Source organism: Cetorhinus maximus, chromosome 21, assembly GCF_964194155.1.
Source record: "Cetorhinus maximus chromosome 21, sCetMax3.hap1.1, whole genome shotgun sequence".
Lineage (NCBI taxonomy): Eukaryota > Metazoa > Chordata > Chondrichthyes > Lamniformes > Cetorhinidae > Cetorhinus > Cetorhinus maximus.
Window position 1 is genome coordinate 77,827,072 of NC_135899.1, and position 24,196 is coordinate 77,851,267.

The following is a 24,196-nucleotide window of genomic DNA, read 5'->3' on the forward strand; positions in this document are numbered from 1 at the left end:
CTTACCTTCAGCAAATGGTGTACAAGGACACCCAGGTCTCGTTGCACATTCCCCTCTCTCAATTTATAGCCAGATAATAATCTGCCTTCCTGTTTTTGCTACCAAAATGGATAACCTCACATTTATCCACATTATACTGCATCTGCCATGCATTTGCCCACTCTCTCAGCTTGTCCAAATCACACTGAAGCATCTCTGTATCCTCCTCACAGCTCACCCTCCCGCCCAGCTTTGTGTCATCTGCAAACTTGGAGATATTACATTTAAATCATTAATATATATTGTGAATAGCTGGGGTCGCAGCACCGATCCCTGCAGTACCCCACTAGACACTGCCCGCCATTTGGAAAAAGACCCATTTATTCCTACTCTTTGTTTCCTATCTGTCAACCAGTTTTCTATCCATCTCAACACACTACCCCCAATCCCATGCCCTTTAATTTTACATGCTAATCTCTTATGCGGGACATCCACTGACTCCTCCTCATCAACTCTTCGAGGTTACATTCTCAAAAAATTCCAGTAGTTTTGTCAAGCATGATTTCCCTTTCGTAAATCCATGCTGACTCTGTCCGATTCTGCCACTGTTTTCCAAGTGTTCAGCTATTAAATCTTTTATAATGGACTCTAGAATATTCCCCACTACCGTCATCAGGCTGACTGGTCTATAATTCCCTCTTTTCTCTCTACCTCCTTTTTTAAATAGTGGGGTTACATTAGTTACCCTCCAATCTGTAGGAACTGTTCCAGAGTCTATAGAATCTCAGAAGATGACCACCAATGCATCCACTATTTCTAGGGCCGCTTCCTTAAATACTCTGGGATGTAGATTATCAGGCCCCGGGGATTTATCGGCCTTCAATCTCATCAATTTCCCCAACTCCATTTCCCTACTAATACTGATTTCTTTCAGTTCCTCCCTCTCTCTAAACCCTGTGTTCCCCAACATTTCTGGACTTCAGGTGCACATCCAGACACTTTTTAAATGAGTTGAGCGTTTCTGCCTCTACTCCCCTTTCAGGCAGAGTTCCAGATCCTCACTACCCTCTGGGTGGAAAAACGTTTCCTCACCACCCCTCTAATCCTTCTAGCAATCATTTTAAATCTATGCCCCCTAGTCATGGGAAATAGGTCCTTCCCATCCACTCTTTCCTCAGAACCTTGTACAGCTCAGTCAAATCTCCCCTCAGCCTCCTCTATTTCAAGGAGAACAACCCCAGCCTATCCAATCTTTCCTCATCGCTGCAATTTTCCAGTCCTGACAACATCCTCGTAAATCTCCTCTGTGCCCTCTCTAATGCAATTACATCCTTTCTGTAATGAGGTGACCAGGACTGCGCACAGTACTCAAGTTGTGGCCTAATTGTCCTCGGGCTGTATCACTCCCACCATTTTCAGCTATAGTATTTAGCAGGAGACTCTAACCCCTCCAATGCAATCTCAGTGAAATTGATATTTTGAGCTATCCTCACACTATTTTGAGAATCACAAGTAAAACATTCATGAAATGGTTTACCTACTTTGACTATCCAAGCTTTTATTTCAATATTTACTGAGAACATTGAATACGGGAATATTTAGGGGCTGGAACCTACAGACTCAGCAATTCAAATTATTTTTGACTGAACCCATGACATGGCATTGATGTCACCAGAATCATCCAGTTCCTGTTTATTGATGGACAGTGGAGGAAGAGAAACAAGGAAACAGCATTGGAAAACACAACAAGCAATTACTTAACACACAGATCTGCAACGAAAAGCCACATTCGGTTGAGGTTTCTAGAGAATGGCGACCGCCATATACACAATTCAAAACAAGACTGGGAGATACAGACAAACGGCATAGAGACTGGAATAGAGAAAGGGACTGGGGTAGGGACAAGGATCGAGACAGCAACAGGAATAGAGGCAGGGATAGGGATAGAGATAGGGATAGAGACAGGGATAGAGACAGGGATAGAGACAGGGACAAGGATAGCAACGGGGATTGGGATAAAGGCAGAGACTGGGACAGAGACAGGGATAGAGACAGGGATAGAGACAGGGAGAGGGATACAGACAGGGACTGGGATAGAGACAGAGACTGGGTTAGAGACAGAGACTGGGATAGAGAGAGACTGGAACATGGACACGGATAGGGACAGGGATAGAACAAGGATAGGGATAGATACAGGGATAGGGACAGAGATAGGGATAGAGGCAGGGATAGGGATGGAGATAGGGACAGGGATATAGGCAGGGATAGGGATAGAGATAGGGATAGAGACAGGGATAGGGAAAGAGACTGGGATAGAGACAGAGACAAGGATAGCAACAGGGATTGGGATGGAGACAGGGACTGGGATAGAGGCAGGGATAGAGACAGGGACTGGGGTAGACACAAAGATTGGTTTAGAGACAGGGACAGAGATAGAGACAGGAACAGGGATAGAGATAGAGACAGGGATAGAGACTGAGACAGGGATAGGGATAGAGACAGAGATAGTGATAGAGACAGGGACAAAGATAGAGACAGGGATGGGGATAGAGATAGGGATAGAGAATGGGATAGAGACAGGGACAGGAATAGAGACAGGGACTGGGATAGAGGCTGGGACAGGGATAGGGATAGAGACAGGGACAGGGATAGAGACTGGGACAGTAATAGGGATAGGGATAGAGACAGGGACAGGGTTAGAGACAGGGACTGGGATAGAGACAGGGATGGAGACAAGGACTGGGATAGAGCCAGAGACTGGGATAGAGATAGGGATAGAGAAAAGGACTGGGATAGAGACAGGGATAGAGACAAGGACTGGGATAGAGACAGGGACTGGGATAGAGACAGGGACTGGGATAGAGACAGGGACTGGGTTAGAGATTGGGTTAGAGACAGGCACTGAGATAGAGACAAGGATAGAGGCTGGGAGAAGGATAGAGACTGGCATAGAGATAGAGACAGGGACAGATACAGAGACTGGGATAGAGACAAGGATAGGGACAGGGAGAGGGATAGAGACAGGGAGATTGATAGAGACAGGGGCTGGGATGGAGACAGGTGCTGGGATAGAGACAGGGACTGAGACAGGCACATGGATAAGGACTGGGATAGAGACATGGACAGGGATAGAGGCAGGGACAGATACAGAAACTGGGATAGAGATGGGGATAGGGACAGGGAGAGGGATAGAAACAGGGACAGATACAAGGACTAGGATAGAGACAGGGATAGAGACAGAGATAGTGAAAGAGACAGGGACAAAGATAGAGACAGGGATGGGGATAGAGATAGGGATAGAGAATGGGATAGAGACAGGGACAGGAATAGAGACAGGGACTGGGATAGAGGCTGGGACAGGGATAGGGATAGAGACAGGGACAGGGATAGAGACTGGGACAGTAATAGGGATAGGGATAGAGACAGGGACAGGGTTAGAAACAGAGACAGGGACAGAGCTAGAGACAGGGACTGGGATAGAGACAGGGACTGGGATAGAGTCAGGGACAGGGATAGAGACAGGGACAGGGATAGAGACAGGGATTGGGATAGGGATAGACAGGGACAGGGATAGCAATAGGTACTGGGATAGAGACAGGGACAGCGAGAGAGATGGGGACAGGGATTGAGACAGGGGCTGGGATGGAGACAGGGACAGGGATAGAGATAGGGATTGGGACAGAGATAAGGATAGAGATGGATACTGGGATGGAGACAGGGATAGAGACAGGGAGAGGGATAGAGACTGGGATAGGGACAGGGACTGGGATAGAGACAGGGACTGTGATAGGGCTAGAGACAGGGATAGAGACAGGGACAGGGATAGAGAAAGGGATAGAGAAAGGAACTGGGATAGAGACAGGGACAGATACAGGGAGAGGGAGAGAGACAGGGACTAGGATAGAGACAGGGATAGAGGCTGTTGGAGGGATAGAAACTTAGATAGGGATAGAGACAGGGACAGATAAGGAGACGGGGATAGATGCAGGGAAAGGGATAGAGACTGGGAGAGAGTTAGAGACAGGTAGAGGGATGGAGACAGAGACTGGGATGGAGACCGGGGCTGGGATAAAGACAGGGAGAGGAAATAGAGACAGCGATAGAGACAGGGATTGGGATAGAAACTGGAATTGGGATAGGGACCGGGTAGAGACAGGGACTGGATAGAGATGGAGTAGGGGGGAGAGGTGGGGAGTTATCCCAGCAAGTGGAGGCAGGCTTCTAAACGTGCGGGAAATTAAATCCCCTGAAATTGACATCACACTGGGATCCTGACTGTAGCCAGCCCTCTTACAGCTTTCCAGGAATGGGTACTGAGGCCAGCTGGAAACCCCCTTGGGTCTGATAGGAAACCAATTAAGGCAATTAAAAGGGCAGTTGAGCCTTTTTTACTTCAGCCACAGAAGTTGGGCAGTGGTAATGTTTTCGCAGCTGTTGATTGTTAACAATATATCACAAAAATTAATGGAAGAATTTCACCAAAAACTGATACACATATTGGGTATGACCGAAGGAAAAACTGATTAGTTTTCGTTCAAGATGAGGATCCAAATCCTGGAATTTTATTAAAGTATCCATTAACATTGTGAGATAGGGCGAATTGACATTTTTTTAAGAGTGTTGTGGATTATTTGATTTCGAATGTTGTGGATTGTCTCAGCTGCTGTGTTGCAATTTGTCACAGCTGTCAAAATGTGAGCAGAGTTTTCAGAGCAGATTGTTGGATGTGGATTAACCTGAAGCCTCCTCAGTAAAATGGAAGCTGTTAATAAAAATATTTATTTTTTGTAGTTACAGAGCATCAACCAGGCAGGGGAAAGCCTCAAGGAAGGCTTTGTAATTGTAATAACATTGAGTTAACACAGCATGGCGGAGGTATGCACTGTACTGAATGCCCGCTTCACTTGTTAAACCCAAATTCATTCTTTCTCAGCCTGCACATGGATTCCATGTTTTGTCTGCACCTTGCCAGGCTGGAGAGGATGAATGCACAGTGGGAACTCATTGTAAAATGAAACTGACCTGACATCAATAGTATAAAGGTTGAAATCAACAAGCCTATGGTTAGCCACAGTGGAAGCCTAGTCCTGACATGAGTAGCTCTTTCCACCTAAATTCACCAATTTATTTGTGATCAGCAACTTTGTCCAGTCACTATCAAGTGTCTTGGATTCCAGTGGGGGTAATCTCACCGTGTTACCTGTGATACTTCCCTGCAACACGGCATCTGCCTGTTCTGTCGTTGATTGGATCTCTGAGGAGAAGCGACAGATTCCTCCAGCCTTTGCCAGAGCCACCTGCAGCTGCAAGGAGCAGAGGGAATGGAGACAGGGCTGCACCTCGAAGGAGGCAATATACCCAGCACCGGGTCTGTAGGTTAAGGGGGATTCCACGCCCTCTCTGAACAAAAGCGCCTTAGACAGCTTAGGCTCTCATAGCAGGTGGTCACAGCCATCTGCAGCCTTTTGAAAGCGGACCTCTGCCCAAGAGCAGCAGGTGGCTATGCATTGCCCCATGACTGTCAAGATCAATTTCTTCACATCCAGCTCCTTCCAGGAATCTGCTGACAACATCTGCTGGATCGTGCAATCTCCCTCCAGAGAGCTGAACCAAAATCCAAGTTGATGCTCCCAGTGGCAGTACTGAGGGTGTGCTGCACTGTTGGAGGTGCTCTCATTCGGATGATCCATTAAATTGAGGCCCTGTCTGCCCTCTCAAGATTCCATGGCATTATTTGAAAAACAGTGGAGTTTTCCCTAGTGCATTGGCAACATTTAACCCTCAATCAACCCAAAGGGTAGTCACTTGATAAAGGTGACAGTGGAATCAGGGCCTGAGGGACAGGGAAGAAAACTTTGTGGAAGCATGAATAGACAAAAATACTTCACTTCATGAACAAGTTTAATTTAAGTCACGGCTACATACGAATTGTCAGAGAAATTGAACATAAATAAAGTGTAAACCACGTGTAAACATAATTTCGCAAAAATCTTTCTGTACAAAACACTTCAATTGATATGCAAAATATATGGAGTTGCGAAAAAAAACTACCCAGTAACTTTGGTGCAAATATGTGTATGTCAATCTGTCCCTGTAACATTTTCGGCCTTAACTCAAGTTAAAGGATGTTGAACATTGTGGCTGAGAATAGCCTGATTTCTATCGGTTGACCCCAAACACTTATCCAATAGCATTTGGTTTTCATGAGAGGAAGAGATAGGGGTGCAGTGACTCAGTGCAAACTTCCTCAGTTTCATTGGGCAGGAGGTGTTTTTTTTTGATCAATGGGCTTCAGCTTTGTCACTGCTGTCCATGCCCCTTTGACAATTGCCTCTTTCTGTGGGGGAATTTTCGATCTCCTCTAGTCTAGAATGAAAACACCACTCATAATTTTCTCCTGGTAGAAGGTCCATTGTTTCCTCAGAACTGCAAGTAATGTTTGTTGGGCGTAGAGAATAACAGAGTAGGACTTACCAATGGTGCTACTGGCATCAAATACTTAACGCACTCGATTAAATTTGTTGTTGCATTATTTACTGGTAATCCAGATAGCACTAAAATATAATTTCTACGTTTGACACAATCCCAAGCTTTTTATGAAAAGGGAAGGAACATTATATTGGCTTGTTGCTTCCAGTCATGAGGCCTTCTTAACTTATTTGGGACTTCAGAGCTATTAAGATTAGATTTGTTGGTGGAGTAATGGGCTACTTTATTGATTGCCCACTCTGGCTTCATTCTCTGTATTCAGGTCCTACTCTCTGTCCCATGTGGATTTGCGGCCTTTCCACCCTGGTCATCACCCTGGCATACGGTTCTCTGTTTCCCTGGCTTGTGTAGATATTTCCATCACTCAAGCCAATTATTCTTAGTGCCGTCGTACAATCCAAAGAGAGAGTTAAGACATCATTATTTTTTTTTAAAAATTGACTTGTGACTGAATTGAGCAAAAATGCATTTTTTTTTAAAAAAACTGTTACCCATAACATTAGCCTGCAAGGGAGGCTGCACTTGGATAGAAAGCAGTCACAGGAAGTGCACTACAAAGCAGAGAATAGGTTATGAACATACATACGAACATACGAGCAAGTGGCAGAAGGAGGCCATTCCACCCCTCAAGCCTGCTCCGCCATTTAATAAGATCATGGCCGATCTGATAGTCACCTCAAATCTGCATCCCGCCTACCCCCGGTAACCTATCACCCCCTTGCTTACCAAGAATCTAGCCACCTCTGCCTTAAAAATATCCAAAGACTCTGCTTCCACTGCCTTTTCAGGAAGAGAGTTCCAAAGACTCAAGACTATCTGAGAGAAAAAATTTTGCCTCATCTCCATTTTAAAGGGGGAACCCTTTATTTTTAACAGTGACCCCTAGTTCTAGATTCTCCTACAAGAGGAAACATCCTCTCCATATCCACCCTGTCAAGTCCTCTCAGGATCTTATATGTATCAATCGAGTCACCTCTTACTCTTTAAACTCCAGTGGATACAAGCCTAGCTTGCCCAACCTTTCCTCATAAGACAACCCACCCATTCCAGGTATTAGTCTGGTAAACCTTCTCTGAACTAAGAGGTGGGGATTGTATAGTTATCAGATCATTCTGGTCTCGCCTAAGCTCCTGTCCTCATGGTACACGTGACTGAAGGGCGTCTACTGTTCCCAACCTGTTGTGCAGCATCTATCAGGAGACTATAATAGAGGTGCAGGCTTGGGCCTGCTCAGGCCACATGGGATCATCATATTACTCTCCCTACTGCTGTTGGTGTCACTTTAAAGGTAACATCTAACATTAATCATGTAGGTTGGCACTAAATTGTATGAATTTCTAGCCCTGAGCTGGTTCTGAGAAAAAAATTGGAGAAATAAATATTTTTAGAGGTAGATTCTAAACAACCTGATTAATCAGGGTTTAAAATATTAACGCTGAGCCATAGTAGCTGACTGTATAGAAAAAGCTGGAGATGACCGATAGTTATTACTTGTACCTGTGTGCGTGTGTGCGCGCGCGTGCGTGTATGTGAGCATGTGTCTGTGTGTATGGGAGCACATGGATGTCCGTGTATGAGACAGCTCAAATCAAATGAGCAGCACTTTGCAAAATGGCCTTTTTCAGCTTACTGCACCCTTCATTTTAAAATGAGCAAAGAGTTCGTCCCTGTCAGTTTGGAGCCATTTGTACCATTGAGGTTCTTTAAGATTCCACCCTGATCTTAGCCCATTGGACCCACTGATGACTGATTTGAAATCCCAAATTGCAAAGAGCCAAAGATGCATGAAGAATGCACATCAGGCTCAGTGGAAGCCCTTGCGGCAGCACATTTTACAGTGTGATGGGTTGCTGGCCAAGAGCTGAGGAAGGTCATGAAATATTTAAGCGAAGTCACTGCACCTCTAGTAAACAAATACATCAAAAAGGAATGTTTCAAGTGGACCCAGTTCAAGAAAAGGACTGCTTTGGTTTGCATTTCACCAGGGCTCTCATTTTGCCATGGAAACCACCAATTGGGTGGTATCCATGGCTCTGAAGAGCCCATCGAATCCTCTGAAACCATGGGATTCATAGGAGCCATGGGCATTACCCAGCATGGTAGCCATGAATATCACCTGTTGACACCTCCTAAATTAAGGAAATTATAGGAGATATTTAAATAAGAGTAGTCAGAGTAGGCCAATAGTAACCATGGAAACTAGGGATAACATGAAAACTATTCAAGGAAAGGCTGAAGATTTATATTTGTTCTCAACCTTTGGGAACCAAAGGTGAATTCAGATGCAACTATTCAGTCATAAATTGCCATTGGGTTTGATTGTTCCCCTGGGCCAATAGTTGTCCATGTAGGTGACTTTGGTGGTTTCCATGGCAACATCACTCAAAGACATTCAAATCCAAATCCAGTGTCAAAGACAAAAGATAAGTTCATGTTTTCAAAGCAAACAATAAAACTGAGAAATAGAATCTCTCTGTCAGGCTACCACAGTCAGGTTTAGAGCTCAGTGTATGACTATTTTCTGTGAAGAGGTCTAGAATGTGTCTACATTTTCTTTTACAAAAACTAACTTCTTTCTATCAAAAGTAGCAATTTCTTATACTGTTTTTAATTTTCAAAAAGAATTTTGCCCTGAGCAATTTTTAACTAGTCACCTACTTGCTATAACTGGCAACATGCTCAAAAATACATACACTACTTAAACACTCTAAGACTTGCTTAAATCACATCCTTGCCAAGTCTAAGCCTTGAGCAATTTTGTTTTTGGTATTCTTATAACTCATCAAAAAGATAATATATATAATTTTCTTTGTTTTGTTGCTTTTGAAGCTTTTGAATCTATTTTAATTTTACATCATTCAGCCAGCTATAAAGTACTCCAGCAAGATAAAGAAACCTGTGTTGAAGCCCTTGTCATACCATTAGATGGCTTCAGCGGGTTATGGCTTTAGAAGGGTGGGTGCTATTCCAGTCCCTGCCCTCTCTATCTGGTAGACACTCGCTTTGGGTACAATTAACTCCACCACTAACGCAAACCTCACTGCGCCCTGTGTAAAACACAGGTTGCAGCCCATAGTATGCACTGCATTAACAGCGGTTGTTATAAATCTATAGAACGAGATCAGTTTTACTACTCCAGTTTTACCAGTGACTGGCAAACTGCAAGGGCAATGATGAAAAGGAACCCTGACACATTTCCAGCCCCTGTGAAGGAGAGGAAATGCAGAATGTAATGGCGAGGGCAGGACTGTAGAACACCAAAGGGACATAAAGCTTTAGAGGTGGGGCAAAATGTTTCTATTGGTACTAATTTTTTTGAAGATGTCATTGGATGCCTGAATCATTAATTACCTGCCAGTCCAAACAGTGAATGAATGAGCTGGATGGGAGGTACTTACAAAAAAAATGCAAACATGAAATAAAACCCCTTTGCAAGCACTGGAGGGTGAAGGAATGTTGCCTTATTTTTCTCTTCCAACAAGAATCTATCCTCCCTACATTCTACAGACATGACATACATTGGTCCCAAACCAACGAGAAATCTCTTGATTTCTTGTGGGAAAGCAATTCATTCAATAACACCCACCCCCCCCACCCTACTTCCAAACTTTACTCACAACCAAACAGCAAGAGTTCAACTTCTGAGGCTGCATGAATGTGGTTTGTTGATTGGGATCAGGAGGATCCAATCGCCCTCCTTTTAAGGGACTATTGATTCTCTCAGCCCATGCAAACCCGGCCAATAACACTGCATTACACCCGATTGTCTCGATGTGATCTCACACAAATAACAGTCAAACTGAAAGCGAATGGGATCATCAGATAACCTCAAATGTCACAGGCACGGATATCAAGGGCTGAAGGACAATTTGACTTTATGATGCCTGTTTGACAAGCCGGGTTTGGAAATAATTCAATTTTACTTCTCATCACCAGTACCGCCGTATCAATGAATCCCACATTTTAGTCACGGTGAACTTTATTCAAAATAAAGGAATGTTTTGACTCTTAATAAATAAGATATAGACCTTAGAAGAATAAACTCATATCTGATTGTCTCTTAACTGATAAAAATATATACCATTTTCTGTTGTATAAATATATCTAACACACCCTGAGAAAGCAATGAAAGCACAATTGGTTATTACAGCAGAGGCTGGGTCTGCACGTCATCAACACCCAGTAATGGCCATGTGTTTGGGAATGATTTTTTTGGTCTGACTGAATTAATAAGAACTCACATGGACAACAGGAGTGGATTGACAATTTGTCAGATCCTAATGACATAGGCTACAGGAACAAAACACGCATACACATGGACACATATAAAACACAGCCAGATAACTACTACTGTGATTGGAAGTACTTTGAATCCACATTTTTTTGTGGGATCTATTTCCTCAATGCCATGAATTTTCCTTCTGGTTTGTCCAGTACAGTCAGCTGCCTGCTATGAGCCCCAGTGACTGAACCTGTTTGGTGAAGAACTCATCAAATTAGTCCCAGCACATGATGACTACTGTGTAATTATAAACTGGCTTCTTGCTTAACCCTGATAGGCAGAAGAGCTGGTGAACTCGGGTGGAATATCATTAGATTGGAATTCTTGGTCCTCTCATGGAAGCCAATGGCTGGAAGGTGGTCTCCAGTGTTCTTGTGACATGCTGCTCTGAACTGTTCCTCTTTGTATTCCTTCTCTGGGTCAACAGCCATAAGCTGCTCAGTTACCATCTCTAGCTCTGTTGCTGTGGCAGTGTCTTCCAATCTTTCTGCATGCTCGCTCATGTCGAACTTATCGATTACGTCGTCAATCCTGAGGAGTTCCTCCTTGGACAATCTGCTCACTGAGGCCATGGGGCAGTTGCCTTTCTGGTGGATTTTCAGGCTGCACTGGTGTATGTAGCTCTTGGGGCAGAAGTGACACTTGTGTTGTCGCTCCTTGTTGTGCAAACGCCTGTGCAGCTTGAGGTGGACGAACTGGGTGAATTTTGCTGAACACTGCTTGCACTGATAGGGCTTTTCTCCAGAGTGGAGGCGGAGGTGAGTCTTCAAGTTGCTGGTGCTACTGAAACGTTTGTGACACACCTGTTACAGGGAAAGTTGGAGAGGTCAGTCAGGACAACTGGATCGGAGCAGGCGAGACAGAGAAGACACAAAAGAGACAGGCAATTGGTTTATTAGATTCCCACATTTAATGATTACTCCTGGCTCTGTGGAAACAATAAACTGAAGTTTTTTTTGTATAAGATGCAGAGATGAGACCCAGCACCATCCCACGCATCCCCCACTTCAGCCAATAGAGAGGGGTCCAAAGAGAGCAAAATCAGGCAGTTTGGTTGGGCATTCATCCCAAAACTACTCCATCCTTGCTCATGGTAGGTTAGCGGCTAAGGTTTTAATGTTGAGCACTTTGTATTCTTCTTCCTCTTTGGAAGTTTCACAATGGTGCTGGCCTGCATTTTACAGGTGTTTATTTTCTTTCCTTTAGTCCACACCCCCCCACCTCCCACTCGTCTTCTGAAGCCACTGACCGAGTCCCCAGACACCAGCTGTGTTCTTACACCTCCCTCAAGTGAGAACTCAGATTTGAGGGGTAGAAACTGGTACATGCTCAGGAGCACAACAGGCATAACACTGACAGTTTAGCAAAAGGGCTGGCCTGGGCCCAACATATGTGCGTGTTCAGGCCACTGCTAACTTTGTCAAGCTCATTTTTTTAGGCCTTCCAGGCACCCATTTAAAACATGGCCAGACGAATTTCACACCTTCTTTCCCACCACCCCGCAGAGTGTTTGGCCATGCAGTGAATCACAGCTACGCTCAACTGCATTTAGCAGTTGGAATCACAATCCCGCTCACTAAGAGCGCTTTAGAGCTCTTTAATCACTTTGGACAAGCTTTTTGTTTTCTTACCTGGCACTGATGAGGTTTTTCTCCGGTGTGTACAAGGTAATGCTTTTGGAGATGAGCCAGTTGTGTAAATGTCTTACTGCAGGTGTTGCATGAGAAAGGTCTCTCCCCACTGTGGACTCTCAGGTGAACCTGCAAGAAATGGAATGCAGTTATACTACAGGCTGCTGCTGGTGGCAGGGTTCCATTACCACTGCAGTGGTAATATCTTTCCCAGAACAGAGGTAGGTGTTGTCTTTATGGGGTGGTGACTCATTCTTTTAAGGTTTCCATAATGTCACAGGATAAAGTCTTTATGCTAACAGCTCCTTACCAAAGGGTATGTGGCACATGTAACATAAAGGAAAGAAACTTGCATTTACATAGTGCCTTTCAAAACGTGAGGACATCACAAAGTGCTTTACAGCCAGTGAAGTACTTTTGAAATGTAGTTACTGTTGTAAATGTAGGAAATGCAGCAGCCAATTTTGCATATGCAAGCTCCTACAAACAGTAATATGATAATGACCAGATTATCTATTTTTAGTGATGTTGGTTTAGAGATAAATATTGTCCAGGGCACTTTAACTACCCCACCCTTCTTCAATATAGTGCCTTAGAATAGTTTATGGCCCTGTTGGAGATCAGAAGGCGTCTCTTTCAAGAGGCAGCACCTCCGACAGTGCAGCAATCCCTCAGTGCTACGTATTTTGCTCATTTTTTTTGTTGTTGTTTTAATCATTCCAAAGTGAAATGATTTAATCAATATGACCTCTGACCCACAAGCAGAGTCTATGTGAGTCACTAAATAGCACTGAGATTTGATTATAATTAGCTTATGAATTTCAGGTCAGTTCGGTTACAGCAGTTTTAAATTGAGAGATGGGGAATGTGCCTCCTGGTCGGCTTAAACTCAAATTACTCAAGACTTCCTGTGTCAGAAAACCTTTGTCGAACAATAATTTTTTTTTTTTATAAACGACACAGCAAAATTTTTAAAATTCATTCTCAGGATGTGGGCATTGTTGCCAAAGCCTGCAGGTATTGCCTATCCCTATTTACCCTGAGACTGTGGGTGTGCTGGGCCACCTTCTTAAACCGCTATCTCCATTGTAATAACTTCATACAACTGAATAGCTCACTAGGTCACTCCAGAGGGTAGTTAAAGATCATTCTCTGGGTTATTGGTCCGGTAACATAATCCCTGTACTGCCTTACCCAAATGAAGTGTTGTTACCGACTTCTACATTGAACCCAATGGTTTACTGGCTTGGGGGCATTTTAATATTAAATTGTGGCATTTCATAGAATTATATAGCACAGAAATAGGCCATTCAGCCCATTGTGTCTGTGCTGGCTCTTTGAAAGAGCTGTAAATTAGTCACTTTCCCCATAGCCCTGCAATTATTTTCCCCTTCAATTATACTTGGTCAATTAACCGCAATACACAGAGTTTGTGTAGAAACTTGATCACTGGATTCTGCATCGTGACAAATCACAGGCCCAGACAGACAGCGAGGCAGCCTCAGGTGGACAATGATGTCATTCACTGGTTAATGAGCTAAAATTTAGTGTGTTGTGGACACCAGGGCTGCAGTTGTCTTGGAGAAAGAAAGAACCCAGGAAAATCTGAGCATAAATGTCATCATCGTGTGCAAGCATTGTGGGTGTTTTTTTGGGACATGGTTTATGATCATAGGTAACCAGAGACATAAAACTGGTGGGAAAGTGGTACAAAATTCTGTCCAATGACAATGCTGCACCATGATTTGATTAAAGAAAACTGGCCATAAACCAGCATCACCAAACAGCATTGCCAAAACCAGTTTTTGTTCAAAGTGCCATCTTCACCTTTGAAGTGGTGTGTTACTTTAAGTACTCTGTCACAATGAACACCCGATTATTCCAAGCACCACATTGGTCAGATCTCCGCATTGCCCCCAGCTCCGCAATACTCCACTAAATGCTAAGTGAAAGAAGAGGTCCTAACATACTGGCCACAAATTTTGGAACGATCTAACCTAATTTTCTTAAGTATTAGACATTAATTTTCAGACTATTTTGGAAGAATTTTTAAAGATATTTCTACATGATTGATTCTTTTCTTGGGAGAGAGGAGGAGAAAGAAATACACTTTATGGAAAGAGTTACAGAATCCTAGCTATGCTAGCACTGAGGAAATAAAGTGAAGCTTCAGTGCAGCTGGCTCTCAGTTGGAGTCAGAGCTCGAGATCACTGCCTCTTTTGCAAATACATTGTAAAGAATACGTACCTTTAAGTTGGATAGCTGGCCGAAGGTCTTTGAACAAACGTTGCACTCATATTTGATCTTCCCATTCTGTTTCTTCAGTGGGTATGGAAGTGACTTATAACCAGGGGAATCTGCCAGGGAAATCTTTGGTTTGCTCAGGTTCATTGCTTCCTCACTTCCTGGAACCCAGGAAGTAGCTTTTAGCTGCACCGACAGCTCGGAGGTTATTGAGGTACCTGACAGTGGTGAGCGATTGAGAGGAGTTTCCTTTAGGCCCATTGTCGGGCCCATGGGTGAGAAAGCACTGGTGGGTGCAGAGATGAGGAGACCTCTTGGCTGCTCAGGAACACGAAGCCTTTGGCCTTCTTCATTAGACAGTGTGACGGGCAGAACAGTCCGGCTCATCATGGGATGAGGGAGGCAGTCTCCACCCACAAACCCGCCACAGACTGGGGCCATCCTGCCAAATAGGCCGAGGTTGTTCACATTGTTCAAAGTAGCTGGACTGTTCAAGGGAGGAATACTGTTAAAACCAGGTGGATAGGTGGGCAATAAAAATCTGGGGTAGTGAGGAGACAGAGAGCTGTACGGATACATATACTGATGTTGGATGTGGCTTGGAGGCGAGTACATTGGATAGGAGACAAGGCCCTCAGCATGACTGTGATGTCCATTCAAATGCAGAGGGAGTTCTTTGTGAGATGAGGTAGTTGAGTTGGGAGACAGAACCTGAGGGCATTGTTGAACAACAGGACTTTTTGATCTTTGGTTTGGACTGGTTCTGTATAAAGGGCTTGTCCCATCCAATGGCCTTTCATTGTCATTAACATCATTTATCTTTGAGCTATTTTCTTCTGGTTGAGGTCTGGTCACTACACCTGGGTAAAGCTTTTTACTGAAGTCCATTATTTGGTCATCTGGAGTGATGGGTGGTGTATCTCTCTCAATTATCTCCACATCCACTTTTTCTTCCTCATTCTTTGTGTTGTTAGCATATTGTTTTTGGCCTTCTTGAATGTCTTCCCTGCTCTGAGGTAGCTGGCCAGTGTATTCAGACACTAGATCCTTATATCCCTTGAGATTATGTTCTGGAAAGCAAAAAAATCAGATTGTTAATCTGAGGAAGCGCGAGCAGAGTTATTACTGACTGGTGGAGGGAGGTGGGAAAAGGCCAAGACACACAATGCAAGATACTGTCAAAATTGAAACAGGGCACGGAGGAGAGAAGTTGCTCAATAAGCAATAATTGCGTGAAGCCACACTGAAGTTCTAAAAGACAGCCATGGTTCAGTGGTAACACTCTTGCCTCTGTGTCAGGAAGTCACAGGTTCAAGTCCTACTCCAAAGACTTGAGCAAATAATTTAGGTTATTGCTTTACCGTAGTACTGAGGGAATGCTTCACTGTCAAAAATGCCAACTGTCAAATGAGATGTTAAACCAAGGTGGACTTAAAAGATCCCACAATACTTTTCGAAAAAGAGCAGAGAAGTTCTCCCTGGAGTCTTGGCCAAAATTTATCCCTCAGTCAACATCAATAAAAACAAATTATCTGGTCACTATCACATTGCTACTCGTGGGATCTTGCTGTGTGCATATTGACTGTCACGTTTTCTACAAGAAAATAGTGATTGCACTTCCAAATTTTCGGCTGTAAAACACTTTTGAGATGTTTGCAAAGCAAAGTTGAAGAATTTAACAATTTTCAGCCTTGACGTTGTCCTGCAGTGTGGGATTTACACTTTGCGTATGCTTCCCAGTGACTGAAGGGAGCAAGATTTGTGGCTAAAAGTCTGACATAGGTGGTTTTAACACAAAAAAAAATTAGGGAAATTGGGTTAAAAAAAATATACTGAGTCATTAAAATCTTTACCTCCATCCTCCCCACTGACAAGCTTGTTGGGTATAATATTCCCTCAGTTTGTTATATTTTGTCACTTTAGTTCACTTGGTAGCACTCTTGCCTCTGAGCTCTTAGTTTCAAACCCCACTCCACAACAATATTGTCACCTAGGCTGACGCAGCAATACTAAGATGGGTTGAAATCATTCCAAAACTTAATGTCTGAAGTCACAAATGAATGAGAAACGAGGAGGCAGGCAGCACTGTACCCCAACTAGGAATTAGCTCCTTCAGGAGAGGATCGGAGGTAATGGAGCTGAGGGGAATGGGTGGGGGATTGGTATTCAAAGATTTTCAGTCACTTTACCAAGGAGCTAGAATGTGATAAAACTCCTTGAGTGTAAGTGTTTCTGCTTGTTTGTGCTGCTTTGCACCAAAGAAAGATTAGCCGCGCTTTGATCTGTGACCAAAGATGAGCCTCCAGATAGGAGGCAAGTTGAGGCGAAGCACACTGAACCAGAGCTTCCTCTTTCACTGGCCGAATCATTTCTGAAGAGCTTCAGGTGGGTGGGGTCTTGGTGCGAGGGGCTGACTAACTGTGGAGAGATCACAGTCATTCTGAATTGCGCTGAATCATATAATGCAACTCTGTGGAATTCAGTGGCTGAAGGCAGCGAGAGTGGTGGCTAAAAAACACTGACACAGGTAGTTTTAACACAGAAATGAGAGAGAAATGAGAAAGAAACCAATTATACTGAGTCATTAAATCTCAATCCCCCGCCCTCTCAACTGACAGGAGTGCAATAGATACAATTTTTATTCAGTCTCAAATACTTTGCTTAGATAGGTTGAGCAAGATGATTTTAAGGAGGAGCTCATCTACCTCAGATTATTATCAGATGAATTAGAACAGCCTGTTCCACTCTCTATTACCTCACTTACTGCACTGGATTAGTCTGTAAAGCTATGTACCAATACATTGTTCTCAGACACATGCCACGGTGTCAGGGGCAAAGATTACCCAGCAGGGTGGACTGGGTCACATCAGCAAAGGATCCTGAACATAGATTCTTTGTATTGCTGATCTGGGCCAGAGTTTATGACTGTGGGGGTTAATATGGGGGGACACAGTGTATTGGTTGCTGTCACCCACTGTGTATGACGGCCTTATTGACAGAATCAGCGCGAATAGGAGGCATTCCTGCAAACCTTGGCTCATGTTGAATTTTAAAATCATACATTGCAAAAGAGGCCATTCAGTCCTTTGAGCCTGCACCAGTTCTTTGGTAGATGTATCCAATTAATCCTACACCCACTGTCCTTTCTCTATAATAACCCTGATATTTTCTCCCCTTCAAGTATTTATCCAATTCTCTTTTTTTAAAGTTATTAAATCTGCTTTCACCATTCTATCGGGTAGTGCATTCTAAGGGTGGAATCTTACAGCCCCATCAAGGCAGGGGCGAGGCTTTAAACGCAGCGAGCCATTCAAAAGCCCATTGACTTCGGCAGGATCAGAAAATCTTGCCGGTGGGAGGGGTTGTAAAATTCCGCCCCAGATCATCATAACTCACTGCAGGGAAAAAAAAAAATTCCCTCCCCTCCCCTCCCCTTGTTCTCTTGCCAATTATCTTAAATCTGTATCCTCTGGTTCCCGAGTCTCCTGTTACTGGAAACGGTTTCTCCCTATTCACTCTACCAAAAACCCTTCATTCTTTGAATTGTAAGTATCAGAAGTGTGACAGGGTAGACTACAGTTGAGCAATGGGGTGAGGCGTATAGCTGTTTGGGCAGACTTTCCATTACTTAACTGTTTCAGTCATGTATGTTTCAAGTTTCCCAAAAAGCTTCTTGATTAGGGGAAAACAACTCTCACGGTGTCAGTGAGGAGCTAATTCTGTACTGCTCCCGTTGAACCTTGCATCAGCCCCATGACAAAGCCTCTGAATAACAATGGAATGGTATGCCTGTGGCATCAGCTCTGCAGGTTATCCGTACCCTGTGCCCGGCGCGAGGTTCATTCCTTCCAAAGCTTGTTAAAGCAGGAGTGGCATGCGCAGATCAGCCATTGCAAGTCAAGCAAATCTGGGCCGAAGATCAGTTTGGAAATCGGAATGCTACATGACCACAGCTGCAGTTCCAAACACATGCAAACTCACTTCAGTCTCTCCAGTGCTGAAGGCAGAGTTTACCCTGTCATAGGCTACACCTTGATACAACTGCCTTTCCTAACTCGACAGGAGTTCCATTGATCACCCCTGTGATTGCCAAAATGCATTGGTCCCCATTTGGAAACATCTCGATTTTAAAATTCTCCTCCTAATCCACATATCACTCTATGACCTTACTCCCTCCCTACCTCTGTAGCCTTTTCCAGTCCTACAACCCTCCAAAATCTCTGCGCTCCTCCAATTCTGGAATCTTGTGAAAACCCAATTTTCATCACTCCACCGTTAGCGGCCATGCCTTCAGCTGCCTTGGCCCTAAACTCTGGAATCCCCTTCCTAAACCTTTCTGCCTCTCCCTCTTCATGTAGGACGTGCCTTAAAACCTACCTCATTGAACAAGCTTTCGGTCATCTGTCCTACATGGCTCAATGTAATATTTTGCCTGAAGACCCTCCTAAGAAGCATACTCAAATGTTTTACTCCATTAAAAGTGCGATATAAATGGATGTTGCCGTGTCAGTCAACGTGTGGGATTATTTTTGACTTGTCATGTTTAAATGTGAGTCACTGTTTTCTCAAAACGCAAGTCAACCCTGTATGCTCTTTGCTATTGATTTATTTATGAGCTCTCAGTGAGCTCCTGCCATTTATGAATTAACTCATTTATATTTTGTTTTTCAAAAGATACATTTTTCTTCAATTAGAAGGTAAACTGCAGGTGAGCTGGATTGGTTAGTAAGGAAGACACTATTAATTCTAGCACATCCCCTCAAATCCAACGTAGACTGGTGGGTTGAAACTTTCCCTGGCTATAGGGATCCTAAAAAAAACTTCTTGATGCCCTCCCGGATGGATGTAAAAGATCCCATGGCACAATTTCAAAGAGAAATAGGCAAGTTCTCCCTTGTGTACTAGCCAATAATTATCCCTCAATCAACATCAATTATTTGATCATTTATCTCATTGCTGTTTGCAGCCCCTTGCCCCTTCCTACAACAGGTGTCTACACTTCAGAAGTACTTCATTGTCTGCAAAGTGTTTTGGGACGCCCTGAGGTGGTGAAAGGTGCTATAGAAATGCAAGTCTTTTATATTGGCACACAACATAAAACTGACGAAAACCTGTTCTAGAGCTCACTTAGATAGCTGGTGTGGGAACTGGAGAAAACATCCCTGTTGTAGCTGGAGACACTGTTCTGTCACACAAATTGGGGGTGGGGATGGAATTTAAAATTTAGCCTTTATTAAAGAAAGGTCAGTTTACTTTGTCACCTCTCTGCCCTACATCTGCCCTAGCATCTGAACCACACTAGTCACAGATAGTTTAATCAACTGACACCAACTTTAGACACACAAGCCCGAGTGCAGAGAGGTCACCGTGGGTTCAGCCTCTGAGCCAACCTTAGCACTGATTTCCCTCTATGAGATATTCTGCCGTTAAATAACTGAATGTGATATTTGAGTCAATTAAAAACCTCAAATTGTTTTTGGATTCCGCAGTGATGTGGACCTGACTGACTGACTGACTGACATTCAACCCTGCTTTCTGTTTCAGTTTGAATGTAAGGAAACTGGGGACAGTGGCAGGAAGGAGAGGGACTACATTACTGGAAGGGGCTAACACTGCTAATGTTGTGCATTTTTTTCTTAGCTGAAAGGTCAGCACTCTGAGATTTGCCTTCTCAGTCGGTGAAATTAGCACCTTTTTTTTTTCAAAAATCTCATTTTCAGTCTGTTGTTTATTTTTCTAGCTCCCCCTCCCTCTCCCTCCCCAGACAGAAATTGAATCTCACTGAGGGACATATATTAGTCCAGGTACACACGGGTACTGGAATTTAGGTGCACTCAATGTTTCACTCAATTGGCTATTATTTTTGTGAGGGTTTGGACAGCAACTTACATTTTATTGCACCTTTAACATAGTAAAAATCCCAAAGTGCTTCACAGGAGAACCAAACAAAATTTGACACTGAACCCCATAAGGAAACATTAGAACAGGGTGCCAAAATTTGGTCAAAGAGGTAGGTTTTAAGGAGTGTCTTAAGGGAGCAGGGAGAGGTGAAGAGGCAGAGAGGGTTGGGGAGGGAATTCCAGAGCTTACTGCTCAGGCAGCTAAAGGCACAGACATTAATGGTGGTGCGAACGGGTGCACAAGAGACCAGAATGGGAGGAGTGTGGAGTTTTCAGAGGGTTTCCGACTGGAGGACTTTACAGAGATAGACAGGGGGGTGAGAGCCACGAAGGAATTTGAAAACAAGCATGAGAATTTTAAAGTCGTGTCAGTGGTGCATCAGAAGTTAATGTAGGCTGACGGACAAATGGTGATGGGGGCTTGGTGAGAGCTAGGATATGAGCATCAATACGAAAATAAATGTTGCCATGATTTTGAGCTTTGCCAGGTGGCATATCGTAAGCGAGTGCAATCCCCCCTCCACCCTACGCATTGTTCAGCAGGAGAACTGAACAATTATCTGGAGCAGGCACCTAAGCTGATATCCCCCTCTTTAAACAGGCACAAGCTACAGTGACAAAGCCAAACTGTCCGTGGTTAAAAGGAACTGAGTCAGTTTGTAATGAGCACTAAGAGAGTAAGTTACTGAGGGAAAGCGAGCTTGGACTTACCAACACCCCAGGGTAGGGAGAGAGGGGAGTGTGAAGACAAATTAATTTTTCAATTTGTGGCTGCAACATGTAATAAAAACCTGTTTAGCAGGGCGAACACTTGTCAAACCACATTTCAAGACAAAAGAGAATTGTTGCTTGTTACTCAACCAGCAACTGCAAGACGCCAGCTCCAAACTGATATCATACAAGAGAAGCCTGGGATGGGATGGAGTCACTGCTTTCTGAGGTGTGATCAATGACCACAGGGTGAGGTGGAACGAGGCAGATTAAATGACTATAGGAAGCTAAGTTAGTCATGAAGCATTTCAGATATAACTTGTACGAGCGGGACAGACACACACGCATTAAAGTGTCACACACACTGATACACACACACACACTAATACATACTAATCTGCACACACTGACAAACATGCACAGACACACATACACAAATAACACACACCCTCATCCTTCTTCTCCATCAGTCTAATCACACACACCTTTTCTCACACTCAGTCACTCAGCCTTACTCTTACCCTTGCCTGCAATACTGTCACCCTCACTCTCTAGCACCCTCAGCCTCATTGCACCCCGTCGCTCACCCTCACTTTCTTTGCCTGTTTGTATTTGAATACTTTGGAATCAAAATCTCTGCCCACAAGTTTCAGAAGTGTTATTTTTGTAGCTAAACATAAAAGGGGCAGAAGGAGGTGTGAGGACAGACAGTACTGCAGCTAACAGCTTTAAAACCAGATTCTGTTGAAAGGTTAGGCAAGCTGTTGTAGGGTGACTTCAGTTCAGTGTGCCCCCACCCCTCCAGCACACCAAACAGGGATCGAGGTATTACAATCACAACCCAGAGCCATGCTCAAAAGTGCTGCTCATTGCTTAGCGGGATGAAAATAAAGGGATTCAGAATATTTTCTTCCAAGGAGTGCAGCAAGTGGGAGGGATAAAAGGCAAAGGGAGTCAGGGAGCGTCACGAACTGCTCCTGTGAGGAAGGATGTGAAAGTATTGGAGAGAGTGCAGAAAAGATTCATGAGAATGGTTTCAGGGCTGAGGAACTTCAGTTACGTAGATAGACTGGAGAAGCTGGGACTGTTCTGCTTGGAGGAGAGAAGGCTGGAGAGGAGATTTGATGGAGGTATTCAAAATCATGAGGGGTCTGGACAGAGTGTATAGGGAGAAACTGTTCCTATTGGTGGAAGGATTGAGAACACGAGGGCACAGTTTAAGCAACGGCGACATGAACAAAAACATTTTCACACAGCCAGTGGTTAGGATCTAGAATGCACTGCCTGAGAGTGTGGTGGAGGTAGGTTCTATCGAGGTGTTCAAGAGGGAATTGGATTATTATCTAAGAAGAAAGTAAGTGCAGGGCTATAAGGAGAAGGTTGGGGAATGGCACTAGCTTTGGTGAGTCAGCACAGACATGATGGGTTGAATGGCCTCCTTCTGTGCTGTAACCATTCCGTGATTCTGTTGTGTAAGTTTCAGAAATCTCTGGCAGACCCCTCCTGATCATATATTTTTAAAAATCACATGTCCCTCCCAAAATCTTTGGAGTGTTTTTAAAGGGACAGCTCAGTTTCCAGAGGAAAGTACGAGGGGAAAACTGAAAGTGTAAATTTTTTTTTTTAATTAAGAGTTTTGTTTCACCAATTACACCTCAGGTTAAAAGGGAAAAAAAATGATCAAACAGCCAAGTCTCCTTGTATCTTGCACTGACTGAACAACAGCACTGGGCTACAATAAAGTTTAAACTCTCTGCAAAGTTAAAATCTGCTTTTGATATTTCATGCGTCCCCTGCTTGATGTGCGGGGGAAGCGCAAACCCCTGGCTCCGAGTCTACAATTAATGGACTCTCTTTACCCTGATTTCAAACCAGGTTGGATAGCGGGGAGTGCGGCGCTGCAATGCTGATGCCACCCCTCGCTGGGAGGCAGGCTTCGGGTGCTCTCAGATGCCAGAGTCACTGGGGTACTGTTGGATGGAGGGTGGTTGGTGGGTGAGCTGGAATGAGGCGCATGTACCCCGAACTCCAATGGCATGGGTTACATTCCCTTCCCACACACCCTATCCAAATACCCAGTGCCAAACGCAGCCCAAGTGTCCAGGACGCATGGCTGAGGCAATGGTCTGGACACCCAGCACTCTTAACTTTTCGAATGGGACTGCTACGTTATATCAATAAGGACAGTTCATCACAACAGCCAATTCCAATTGAACAGCTCCACACGCTGCAAGTGCTTTGGGATTTATTTCTGGCCGCACTTGCTGGATAATCATCTCCGCCCAGTCGGTAAACCTGCTGCTCATTTTAAATCCGAGCACACTCACTCACTCCCTCTCCCCGAAATAGCTCGGGGTTATTAAAATCTCATTCTTCTTGGGGGGTTTTTTTTTAGGTTTCATTTTTTATAGTTGGCCGCAATCGTTGCAGTCTGTGCTGTTATACAGCGCTATCGAGAAAGCGAGGGTCAGTCAGGGAAACCGATTCCAGTCGGGGGGGCCAAAATTTAAAAAAAAAAGCCGTGAGCCTCAAATCAACAGCAGGTGAGAAAAGGACAACAGCAAAGGGAGAGGGAGCAGAAACCACTCCTGAAACAGCCCTTCTATTGCTTACCCGAGTGGGGGGGTGGGGGGGGTAAGTTCTGGCTGTTCTGGGGACTGCCAAGATGCTAAGAACTGGGTATAGTCTCAGAACTTAGTTGGAGGGGCAGTGGGCGGACTTGCATTCCACTTAACAACCGCGATGGTGAACTATAAATACACGTTGCTGCATCCCCAGCAATCTAACGGCGTGTGGGCAAGTGATTCAGGTCTAACTTTCAAACGTAGGAGACAAGTGACTGAGGTCCTGCAGCCTGCATGCCCAACAGTCCAGGGGCAAGAGAGACTCACTTTCAAACTACACACTGACACTCGATCAACGAAGCAGAAGCAGGGCCAATACCCCCCACCCCCCACCC

The 24,196-nt window shown here is 44.2% G+C and overlaps 1 protein-coding gene across 4 annotated transcripts in view; it reads right to left on the bottom strand.

Annotated features, from left to right (window-relative positions):
- Positions 1-5,864: 5,864 nt before the first annotated feature.
- Positions 5,865-24,196, bottom strand: part of LOC144696025 (PR domain zinc finger protein 1-like) — a 116,192-nt gene continuing 97,860 nt past the window's right edge. For all 4 annotated transcript variants that reach the window (XM_078567199.1, XM_078567202.1, XM_078567200.1 and 1 more), the window contains 3 exons: positions 14,630-15,696; positions 12,382-12,510; positions 5,865-11,553 (listed from right to left, as the gene is read on the bottom strand). In XM_078567199.1, coding sequence (XP_078423325.1) covers positions 10,996-11,553; positions 12,382-12,510; positions 14,630-15,696 — 1,754 coding nt within the window. In that variant the 3' untranslated portion in view covers positions 5,865-10,995. The remainder of the gene's footprint in view (positions 11,554-12,381; positions 12,511-14,629; positions 15,697-24,196) is intronic.